General features: G+C 28.2%; 1 protein-coding gene across 1 annotated transcript; it reads right to left on the bottom strand.

Annotated features, from left to right (window-relative positions):
• Positions 1-7,469: 7,469 nt before the first annotated feature.
• Positions 7,470-7,862, bottom strand: LOC135927498 (igE-binding protein-like). Its single transcript, XM_065463512.1, has one exon. The coding sequence runs from the start codon at positions 7,860-7,862 to the stop codon at positions 7,470-7,472; it is 393 nt and encodes a 130-aa protein (XP_065319584.1).
• Positions 7,863-13,196: the final 5,334 nt, after the last annotated feature.

Below are 13,196 nucleotides of genomic sequence, written 5' to 3' on the forward strand. Positions count from 1 at the left end.
CTCACACTTAGTCTCACTTTTTCTCACGTTTTTAAATTTTTTCAAAATATTTTTAAATTTTTTTAATAATATTTTTAAAAACAAATATAAAATTTTAAATTAATTCACAACAGAAATTCAATTTTTAGAAAGTTTATCAAGTATAACTATAATATGAATTTAAATAACTATACATTTCTTTATGGATTTTCTAAATTTTATTTAAAACTCGTAAAATTTTAAATGAAATAAATTAAGGGCAAATATTATAAAAGGTCTAAAAAACAATCATCCGTTTTCAATACTACGGATGCATAGAATAAAGGTCATATAAAAACATTTCCCTTATTACTTAGATACTTCAACAAAAAGAGTGGAATAAATGTTTAATTACTTAGAATTTTTCCGTCTGACAGTGAAACCCCTAAAGACATATCTAGATGCTTGATAGAAAATTTAAAATTCGCTGAACTTGATATTGCTAATGTAACGGCCTATTGTGCAGATAACGCATCTGTAAACTTTGGGAAAAATTAAAGTATTTGGACAGAATTGAAAGGCCATAGTAATAATATACCAATGGGTTGTATTTGCAACATTCTTCACAATTCGTTTAAAGAGGCCATAATTTTTCTTAAATATGATATTGAGAGTATAGTAAATAAATGCTATAATGAATTTAGCAACTCGACAATAAGAGTTACATCTTTAAAAGAATTGGTAGAATGGTGCAATTTAGAATGGTCAGAATCACTTCGACATGTTCCAACACCCTGGCTTATATTAATCACAGCGATTAAGCCGATGCTTAAGTATTTTCAACCCCTTAAAGAATATTTTTTATCATTATCAGCAACCCCACCAATTTTGAAAATAATTTTTGGAGATGATTTTGCAGAGGCATATTTAGGTGTTTTCCTTAACGTTGGCACTTTAGTCAATAACATAAATTTACGATTGAAATCTGAAGATGTATTAGCAATATATATAAATGATCTTATCCTAAAACTAAAGAATTCATTAATTTAAAAATTCAACAAAATTTTTATGGGAGCATTTCTAAAATATACAACATAATAATGATGTAGAAATGGCAATAAATTTCAAAAATGAATCAAAGATATTTATAAAAAATATTATAGAATATGTAGAAAAAGGTTATGATATCATAGATAATATATGGAAATATCTTAGCCCTATGACATTAAAATAATGTCCAGAATTTGAACAATTACAAAAAATTATTAGTAATTATAAAATACCAAAAATAGATACAGAAATTCTCTTTGAGGAATATTTACAATTTTATTCCTATTATGAAGAAAAATTATCAAAAAACTATCACATGAATACCCAAGAAAAATGGAGGGATTTCTTTCTAATAAAAACTCACCATTGATAGAGAAAATATGAATTTTCTATTTTCTATTTTCTATTCCGCATTCAAATGCTTCATCAGAGAGAATATTCAGACTAATGACTACTGCTTGGCGAAAAGAACGTCATCATTGGAAGTTGAACTTATGGTTAAACAAAATTAAGTATTCATGCAAAGAGTTTTCAGCCTATCTCCACAGCCGATGGGAAATCTTTATTGCCTCTTTTAAAATCATCTATCAAATATATAATTAATATTATGCTATATTTATAAACATGAGAAAATTATATATCATAATTGTTATTAGTAAATCAATAAAGAATTTTCATTGTCTTTAAAATCTTGTTATGTTAAATATAACATATTAACTTAGAGAGTATGCTACATCAATTACCCCGGGCAAAAGCGGGCCGAAGGCCCACAAATTGGGGGGTATGGGAACGAAGTTTTCCATTAATTATTATTAAAAAAAACTCACGTTTTCAAGTGAAGAATATATGGCAACCCTGATTGCAACCCATTTTGTTTTACACTACATTGTGTTATCCCCTATGAATTCGCTAAAGAAGTTGGCATGTTTTTCTTGAAGCATAAAAGATATCAGAACAGTCCTGATCATTTCATGATGTTGCTCATTATTGCTGATTTCCTTGCTAAGACGTCTATAATAATATTTTGAATAGATTCTATAGGTTTTTATTAATAAAATACCCGAAAAAACAGTTTTCATCACTTATAATTGCATCAACCTTATCTACCTCATATTAGTGTCAACACTTTATACAATTATGATTGAAAGATTAAAAATATAGTTCATTGCATAACTTAATATAGAATTAAAGTTTCTCATCATGAAGTAGGATATTTGTGTAATATATGACAGAAATTAGTTTATAATGGACTGAATTCAACTGAAAAAGTATTTAGAATAGCATAAAATAACTTGATGTCATGTTTAATTATTAGATTTAAAAAAAATTGTTTACCTTTGTACTTTCTGATTCTGTGCCTTCCATAGCAGCAAATTATGAAGTAGAGAAGTGGAATCAAAAAATATTTTTCTCTAACCAGTGAATACCTATTATTTAAATTAAAAATTTATATAAAATAAATCTGTACACTCAAAGTATTTTAATACTAAAACAGTATAATGTTGAATGCTGGGTTAATTATGAAACATTACCCAGAGAATATTTAAATTTAATATATAAAAAGTACTATATTGCTAATTTGTTAATTATTGAAATATAAACATAATGCATAATTCAATAACTTTAAAAATAAATCCATTTTTTTATAAAATGGATGATTTTAAATATCGCGGGCACATGGTGTTAAACATATTTAATAAACGAGCCGAGGTTGTGATATTTAGTTTTTTCACTAAATATCACGGGCGTTAGTAGCAGTCATGGCCATTAAAATAGGCCGTAAATGATAAAGACTTTTTTTCACCTTTTCGAAAGGCGACAAAAGATACCATATAATAAAACTTAAGTTCCTAGAAACTCTTTTTGATATTCTTATTATCATACTTTTAGTTAATTAATTATTCATTTTATTTATCAAGTTATTTAACATTTAAATTAATGTCATGGCCATCGGGATATTTTTATTAACCGTCATAGGTCATTGTAAAAAAATATATAATATATATAAATAAACAAAAAAAATAAAATAAAATACATTTATCTTAACCTTCAAAGGTCATGATAAAAATAGTTCAAAGTACAAGGTAGATGTACTTCAATTTTTCTTTAAAATAAATAATAATATAAAGGATACTGTTAATTTAAGGAAAGAGGGTAAACTCACTGAATCAGGGGGAAATTTTTAATATTTTTTTTTTATTTATTTATTTTATAAAAAATAATAAATATAAGATCGTTTGGATATTTTTTTGGTGTAATTTTATCATAAAAACGGAGTATATTTAAAAATTTAAAAAAAGAACTGTATTTAAAAATTTTAACAAATGATTTAAAAATTTAAAAAAATAGTAAATTTAAGAATTTAAAAAAACGAGTATATTTAAGAATTTAAAAAAACAGATTATATTTAAGAATTTAAAAAAACAGATTATATTTAAGAATTTAAAAGAACAGAATATATTTAAGAATTTAATAAAACGGAGTATTTTATTTGTGGAAATTTTTATAATTCTTACACTTTACTATTATATGTAAAACTAGATAATTAATCAATTTATTTGAATAAACATAATATATATGTATATACAATGATAATATAGATATATATTTTTAAGGAAAAACAAAAATAATAATAATATTCACATATATATAAATGAGAGAAGATTTTCTTCCTTATCTGAGGATGCTTGCCTTAAGATCTCTCCATAAACGCTCAATACGCTAAGTGTGGGTTGATATATCATTAGGGTCTATAAAGTTTTTGCTATGATTGACAGAGTAATGATCATATCCATTTTCATTCAGATTGTTATAACCTGGAAAAATATTTAATTTTAAGATTTATCAATATTTAATTTACCCCCTCCATTAAAAAATTTCTACCAAAATCCAGACGATCATTTATTTATTATTTTTTAATAAAAAAAATAATCTAAAATTACGCCAATTGAACCAGGTATGCAAAATTATTAAAACTTTTGAGTAATGAAATTTTGAATTATTATTACATCAAAAAATTTCTACCAAAATCCAGAAGATCTTATATTTATTATTTTTAGCCAAATAAAAGGATCGTAACGCCTAGACTCACATTCACCCTAGTCTAGGAGCTTTACATAAATATACAGCTATGTGGTATATATCGATAGAAAAAATTATTGAAAAAAATACTTTTTTATTCTATGAACATTTCCGGTTTTGTACTTCCGGTTTTTGGTATTAATAGGGTTCCATCACATTCATTTATATTTCATATTAGAGATCTATTATCAAGTTATATAATGAAGTTTAAATTATTGCTCTAACCTAATTCTTTGAGATATTTTAAAACTAATGAAGTGCATTGTCAAAAATGAAAATTTATTCGCTCTTTTAGTTTCCAGCGAGTAAGTGGTGAAGGAAGTAAAATTTCATTATTTTCTTAGTTATAGAATATATTACAAATATACAATATTTAAAAAATATTCTGAGGGGATCGGATTGAAAATCGACCTTTTTAAGTTGATTTGATAAGGAATTCACCATATATATGTGTATGTTATCTCATGAACATTATTAATATTATTAATAAATAAGAACTATGTAATGCTTGTCATTTCATTTTTATAACAATATTCATATACTAATATTTAAAATTATGATTAAAATGTTAACCTTTTGGCTGTGAAAGTATTTACCACAAAAGAAGTATATTTCGAACCTATATCAAAAAAAATATATCTCATTTTTTGATTCGCCCGATAATTTTTGGAGTGATATAATAAAATTTAAAATTTAGTCTTTTCGATGTGAATGTATTTACGACAAAAATGAATATTTCTAACCGATAAAAAAAATCTAAGAAATTTTAGACTTGCAATTAATTCTGAGTTCAAAGATATAATAGAGTTTAACTTTTCGCCTATACCAATATCGACGGAAAATACATCTAAGCATTTTCACAATTTAATTCTTTCAATGATTTAATAAAATTTAAAATTATGATTATATGTTAGTCTTTACCGCGAATTTATTTAAGACAAAGAAATAATATTTCTAATCGATAAGGAATAACATGAATCTTATTCGCAATTTAATTCTGACTTCAAAGATAAATAAAATTTAAAATATGATTAAAAGCCTATTCTTTTGAGATTTAAATATTATTTTTTAAAAATGTTATGTTCATTGAGTTAACTATTTTTTCGACAAAATTTATTTTTATAGTTAATATTATTACAATCGATATATTATACTATTTATACAATATATCAGGTTTCATATCTAGGATAATAAAGAGCTAAAAACGTGAAACATATGTAAAAATGCTTTTCATTTTAAAATAATTATAAATATACTTATATTTTTTACATTTATTCGTGATATACAACTGGTTTATTAATAATGTACAACATCCCTTCAAGCGCCAAATATAATATATATAACATATCCCCATAATTAAAAAAAATTTTTAAACGTTTAAAATTATAATTCCTCAATTAAGCGTTTGGTTCGTTAACGTGCCAGTGTGATCGCTTGGTCGATTTCAGGCTGACCTTTGAATATAATCCTGATGATTTATCCATTGTCAATTGAGCTCCAATCAATACTTCTATTTTAATAGTTTCTTCCATCTCATTCACAGGTCATGTGTCATCACTCTTTCTGTTTCTTTTTCTGGATTCACAATCGCGTCACTTCTCTGTTGTGGTCATCATGCTTCCTAACTAGACTCTGCCTCATATGAATAAAATTCACCCTTCTCTCCATCCCAGCGTTAACTTATTCCAAATTCTAAAAGGTTGCCCCGTTTGGAATTTTGGTTACTTTGCTTTCTTCTCTCTTTGAACTCATTTATCAAATTGAAGCCCCCAAACTCTTCTTAGCTGCACTTGGTTTATAAATTTATTCCTAACATTAACCTGGTGTACGTATACTATGTACCCCTCTTCATTAAATTTTGTTCGATTTCGATGTTTTTGGTATGAATAGAAAGATAAATATTAATGTCTTAAATATAAATTAATACTTTAGTAATCCAATTTTAGTAATCCAAACTATGTAGTTCCAAATTTATTAAATAAGACAAAAAAAATGAATTATTTTTAATTCACAAATTCTGGGTTTATATATGTTAACTGATTAAATATTCACAAACAAAAAAAAATTAATATTCAAAAAAAATTTTATATGCAAAATTAAAATTAACAATAATATTCTCAGTACATTCAAGTTCGTTAACAATAATTTTAATATTCATCTCACATTTTAATATTCAAATCATAAAATAAAAAATTCTTTTTATTCAAAAAACTTCATAACTTTAACACCTTTTCACTTCGACTTGATTCTATCACTCATAAACTGCTACCTTGTCCTCCCATCGGTTCCTCCTCCTGTACTGCTAATATGTTATTGTCTACGCTAATCGTGGGACACCTCCGTAAAATATGATCTCCCCCACAATACCAACACGACATTCTTCTTCGTGTTCCCCAATCCCGTTCTCTTCTTCGATTGTATGACCAGCCTGCGGGTCTGTCTACCGTCATATCTCCATACCTGATCTGCGCCTCTTCTCTGGCTGCGTCTACCCATCTTCTAGATTCTACCGATTCATCAACCATCCTAATTTATATCTTAATAATAAAGTTGCCCACTCGAACATAAGAAGCCATCTATAACGGAATTAAGCTAAATATATACTATATATTATCATTTATTTATCTCATATAATTCACCTACTTCCTAATTCTAAATACTCGTAATTATTCTCGTACTAACTTATACCTCTCTCATTCTCTCTTACCTTATGTCAGATGTAATATCAAATTGTTCATCCCTTCAGCCGACCTATTACAATAATTGTGTACATCATACGTCAACATTATGATTATCATAACTATCACGGACTTGTTACAAAAACAAATCAGTTAAGTCTATCACTATTCCCAACATCATGATTCTCATAACTTTCGCAGACTTGTTAAGAAAAACAAATCAATTATGTCTATCATCATTCCCAACATCATGATTCTCATAACTCTCGCAAACTTGTTACAAAACAAATCAATTATGTCTATCATCATTCCCAACATCATGATTCTCATAACTCTCGCAGACTTGTTAAAAAACAAATCAATTATATCTATCAGCATTCCCAACATCATGATTTTCATAACTCTCGCAGACTTGTTAAAAAACAAATCAATTAAGTCTATCAGCATTCCCAAATCAAAGCAATTTAATCGATTCACACCGTCTTATATTCCTAACCTATACACATAGGTCTTAATTGTTTAAAATGCCTCGAAACTAATCCTACTCTTCCTTCAATTTCTACCTCAACCTTCTTTCTTCCTATATTCTTCTTCACTATACCTTTCCCCCATTTAACTGGGCCATCAAAAAGTAGTATCCATACTAACTTCCGATTTTAAATCTATCATTAATTATAACTTCTTTCTGTTCTATTCTTTCTTTCAGAAAATCTCAGTTCTAGTTTTTCTACCTAAAAATATCTCTGCTGATGAGTATCCTTTGCTTCTCTTGGTATTGTTGTACGCTAATAGTAATAACCACCATTTTCCTTCTCCATATTTTTCCTTTTTTAACCAACTCTTAACTATAGCTACCATTCTCTCCGCTTGTCCATTACTTCTTGAGTAATGTGGTGGTGCTAATAAATGCTCAATCTTCCATCTATCACAAAATTTGCCAAATTTTCTGCCTATAAATGCTGGACCACCATCTGATACTAAGGTCTTCATTAATCCATATTTACTTACGAAGTCTTTTACCTTATTCAATGCTACTTTCGTCGACAGACCAGATACCTGTTGACAATCTATCCATTTTGAACCCGCATCTACCATTATAAAATACTTCTTCCTTTCATATTCTAAAAAATCTACGTGCATTCTTTCATTCACATGGTACATCTGTCTCTGGCCATTTGTCTCCCCTAACTTTTGAAGGTACATTCACACACTTATTACATGTTTCACAACTCTTAGCTAATTCTTCAATTTCATTATTCATTCTGGCCCACGAAATGTATTCCCTTGCCTTATTCTTCATTCTTTCTATGCCCTGATGTTCTGTATGTACGGCTGCTAACATGTCTTTCCTTCTACTTGGTTCAACTAAACGATATTAACTCATTAAACAATTGTCTTCTATATTCAATTCACTTCTACTGTTTTTAAAGGCCTGGTCTCTACCTTCCCATTCTTTATTTCCCTTCTAACAGGCTCTAATTCTCCTTAATTCTTCATCCTGCTGGGAAATCTTGTCTACTAGCTCTAAAGTTATCGGCCTTTCTCTTGTATCTACCTTTAAAGCTCTTATCACATTACTACTTAGTTCCTCTTCTTCACTATATTCCAAACTATTTATTATTGGCTCTATATCATTGTCTTCCAAGTCCATATCACACAATCTCAATAATATATCTGGTAAACAATTTTGTTTACCCGCTCTGAATCTTATTTCGAAATCAAAATTCCCTAACAACATAAGCCATTTCTGTAACCTTGGTGACATCATCAACTCCTTATTATCTCTTTTAAAAAGCCCTACCAGCGGTTTGTGATCCGTATATAACTAAAATTTTTGGCCTAACAAATACTCTCTACATTTGGTTAAACCAAACTTGACTGCTAAGGCTTCCCTTTCTATAGTTGAATAATTTCTTTCAGCCTTATTAAACTGTCTTGTCACAAATAAAATCGGCCTTTCTACATTATCAACTATTTCTGATAAAGCTCCTCCTATACCTTCATTAGATGCGTCCACTGCTAAAACAATATCTAATTCCTCATTAAAGCAATTCAACATAGGTTTCTCTACAAACATTATTTTCAATTTTTTAAAACTTTCTTCCTGTGCTGCTCCCCACTCAAACCTTTTATTTTTATTTAATAGACTATATAATGGTGTAGCAATTTCAGCAAAATCTTGAATAAAACGATGGTAATAATTTGTAGCTCCTAAAAACGACTGTAATTCAGACTTATTATTTGGCGCTCTCATGGTTACTATCTTGTCTATATTTTTGGCAATCGGAGTAATGTTTCCTTTTATAAAATGTCCTAAGTACTTTATTTCTCTTACTCTGAAAACGCTTTTCTTCATATTAGCTTTTAAACCATTATATTATATCTAACACCTTAAATAATCTAGAATTATGTTCTTCTTCGGTTCTACCTGATATTAAAACATCATCTAAATAATACATAATTCCTTTTAATCCTTGAAATAAAGAAGTCATGGTTCTCTGAAATATCGCAGCCGAAACTTTCAAACCGAATGGTAAGCGACAAAATGCAAATAATCCTCTTATGTCGTAATTGTCAACATCCTACTCGTGTTCTCGTTCACTTTAATCTGTAAATAAGCGTTAGAAAAATCAACCTTCGAAAAAATCGTTGCTCCTTCTAGATTTGCCAATAATTGCTCTATCCTCGGTAATGGATAACTAACTGTGCTAATGCATGGATTTAACGAAACTCTATAATCTATGCATAATCTTAAACTATAATCTGTTCTAATGGGGACTAACGGTGTCGCCCAATCGCTACGTACTATAGGTCGTATTATGCCTTCTTTTAACCATTTATTTAATTCCTTATCGACTTCTTTTAACCAAGAAAAAGGCAATCTCCTTACTCCACAAAATTTAGGCTGGTAATTTTCTAATAATTTTATATCTACTTTAACATCTTTTAGCGTCCGTAACTCTTCTTTAAAAACCTCCAAGTATTGATCTACAATCATACTTATTTCATGGCTGTAGTTATTTTCAATAATCTCTTCCTGTTCTACTTCTTAATTTTATCTGTTTGTTGATTTCAACGGGTGTTACCTCTAAAGACTTTATATCTCTTGAAATCTTATTCTCTTTGTCTCTATATTTAATCAAAAACTCTGGTGTTCGATTTCTAAGTTTTTCGAGAACTATTTCTTGTTTATCTTCTATACTAGGTAACTTAAATTTATCGACATTACTCTTTATTATTTCACTATTTACATCATTACATACAGAGATAGTTTCAAAAAAATTCCACCAATTATAAACCGCCTATTGTTCTTATATCGCACCATCCTACTATAGGCTCAATTTATATATTTATTAACTCCTGGTAACCTTAACCTATAATAACCTAAAATTTTCACAACACTACCATCTAATTGTTTGGCTCTATCTTTTTTACAACAAATTCTTCTTCTGGCCAAAATCTCATATAATCCTCAATACTCATCAAACTAATTTCAGCTCCTGTATAGAATAAAAAACATATCTCTGCTTCTTCAGTCTTTATCTTGACTCTCGGACATCTATTTTTCATTAAAAAATCCTCTAATTTAATCTTTCGTACATCTACAAAAGTTGAACCTTTTATTCTATATATTTCAAAATTCCTACTTTCTTTATATCTCTCCTTTTACCTATACTTCTATTATTACACAAATTATAATCATCAACATTAAAACACTCATTATCATCACAGGATTTAACATTAACATTAAAATACTTATTCTTACTCAAATTAAAATTATTTAGAAAAATTATTATGAAAATATTTATTCTACTTGAATTAAAATTATCAACATTAGAAAAATTATTATTATTACAAAATTTATCATTAAAATTAAAATATCTATTCTTACTTGAATTAAAATTATCAACATTAGAAAAATTATTATTATTACAAAATTTATCATTAAAATTAAAATATCTATTCTTACTTGAATTAAAATAATCAACATTAGAAAAATTATTATTATTACAAAATTTATCATTAAAATTAAAATATCTCTCTCTTAGTCATTTATTCAATTTTCTTGTGTGTGTCCCTCTTGGCCACAACTATTGCACCTTAAAATCAAATTGTTTACTCTGCATCTTATAACCACATGGCCTTTTTGCCACACCTCGCGCATCTTAGATTCTTCGTTAACTCACATTGGCGCGACATGTGGCCCGGCTGACCACAACTATAGCAAATTATCTGCCTGTAGTTATCCGTTCGTCTGAAGTTGTCTATATTTCCTTTCTTATCTTCCTCTCTTAATATATTCTTAATATTTTTTTAATATTTTCTAACTCTTTACTCTCTATCTTAACGTAAGTCGTATTTCTTCCTATAATTAAACCTAATATAAAAGCCAAAACCATAACCACCAAAATTAACATTATATTTTCTACTAAAGATTCCTTAAAATCATTTGACTAATGTACATTATAATGAATTTACTAAAACCTTAATAAGAAATAATTTAATAATATGTCCGGAATTAATTACATAAAGAAAACTAACTAATATTATTATACATACATAACAAGAATATAACATTTATACAAAATCTTTTACCTTAAATACGATGGTATAACCAAATTGACTTTTCTTCACACTTTATTTCTTTTAGCTATAATTGTATTGTATATTTATTAGACTGAAGATCTGAGGTCCCTGAGTACCTTTACTTCGGTCCAGTGTTGGATTTCGATGTTTTTGGTATGATAGAAAGATAAATATTAATGTCTTAAATATAAATTAATACTTTAGTAATCCAATTTTAGTAATCCAAACTATGTAGTTCCAAATTTATTAAATAAGACAAAAAAAGAATTATTTTTAATTCACAAATTCCGGGTTTATATATGTTAACAGATTAAATATTCACAAATAAAAAAAAATTAATATTCAAAAAAAATTTTATATGCAAAATTAAAATTAACAATAATATTCTCAGTACATTCAAGTACGTTAACAATAATTTTAATATTCGTCTCACATTTTAATATTCAAATCATAAAATAAAAATATTTTTTTTCATAACTTTAACAGATTTAAGATGGCATGCTGTTAAAAGATGAGTTGAATATTTTCTTGTTTATAAAAATTTTTAAACTCTATCTGATCCCAGCTGTCTTGGTGGCAAAATTCGCTACAACTTCTTACTACCCTTATTAAATTTTGGCTGCCATTGATTTCAGTACAACTTCTTCCACCCATTTGGAACTTGAATCCACTCTACTAATCAAAACAAATCAATAAGCCCTGGAAAATCGATGTCACTCCTATGGAATCAGGAAAATTCCAAGAGGGGCGTTTCTGAAATTCCTGGTCAAGCTACTTGACAACCCTACACTGATACATAGTATCTCACATCACAATCGCAATTCACCCACCACCAATAAAATCGTAGTATTGACTTCATGGTCTCAATTCCTGGATGACAACTATGGAAGTGTCTTAAAAATTCGTTAAGCAAAAGATTTGAAATAACTAATCGTTATCTAAGGATAGCTCATTTTGTTTCCTCGCAAGCGGTTGTTGTTCTGAATCTGAATTATTACCAAATCCTGACCAAGCTCTATATATTAATTTTTTTTACTTTATTTAGCATCTTATCATTACTGGTCTCCTATTAAAGCCGTTTCTCCGTCATGGTCATATAGTTCATGTTAATAATTCGTATTTCTCGAACGTGCTTTGTTTCCATTTAGTAAATCTGCTAGCACGCTCTTAATTCTTCTTTTATGTTATTCCAAAAAATCAGCCCAGGCCAATTTTTATAGTCGGTTAAATTTGTCAGATCTCGACTATTTCTAAACAGTCTCTCCATGGTTTGTTGTCAGTTCTGAAAATAAATTTTCTCCCGTATCAATATCTATGGAATTTGTCCATTCCAAAAAAAAGAACCCGCTCCTCCTTATCAAGCGGAATAATTCTTTTCAGCATCCAATATTGTGCGCGATGCAAAAACTATTGGTTTTGTAGTCCCTTCCTAATTCATGCAGCATTACTGCCCGAAATCCTACATTCGAGGCGTCATACTCTAAAATCCATGGTATTTCCAAAGAGTATGGTACCAAACATTTTGTTGCCATCATCTTTTTTTTGCAAAAGTTGCCTCTTCTATATTGGTCCAGATCCAATGACTATTTATACTTGTCTTCCCATCTAATGGTGCAAAAACTCCATGGGAATTTGATAGAAAACGCTCCGTAATTTAATAACCCAAGAAATGCTCATAGTACTCTCTAATCCATAGGTGTGGAAGCCTTACAAATAGCTAGAATTTTCTTATTGGAAGGATATTTTCTCGATTTCTCTATGTCGAAGTCCAAAATATTCACAGAATCTTTCAATATTTTTAGTTAAAAATGTAAATATAGATATTTGTTATGTTCTTCAAAT

This window comes from Gordionus sp. m RMFG-2023, chromosome 1 (genome assembly GCF_954871325.1).
Source record: "Gordionus sp. m RMFG-2023 chromosome 1, tfGorSpeb1-WG-v2, whole genome shotgun sequence".
NCBI classification, from domain to species: domain Eukaryota; kingdom Metazoa; phylum Nematomorpha; class Gordioida; order Chordodea; family Parachordodidae; genus Gordionus; species Gordionus sp. m RMFG-2023.

What these genes read in the sequence shown, in the direction of transcription:
- LOC135927498 (XM_065463512.1), bottom strand. Translation starts at nt 7,862, where the DNA reads ATGGTAGATGCGGGTTCAAAATGGATAGATTGTCAACAGGTATCTGGT.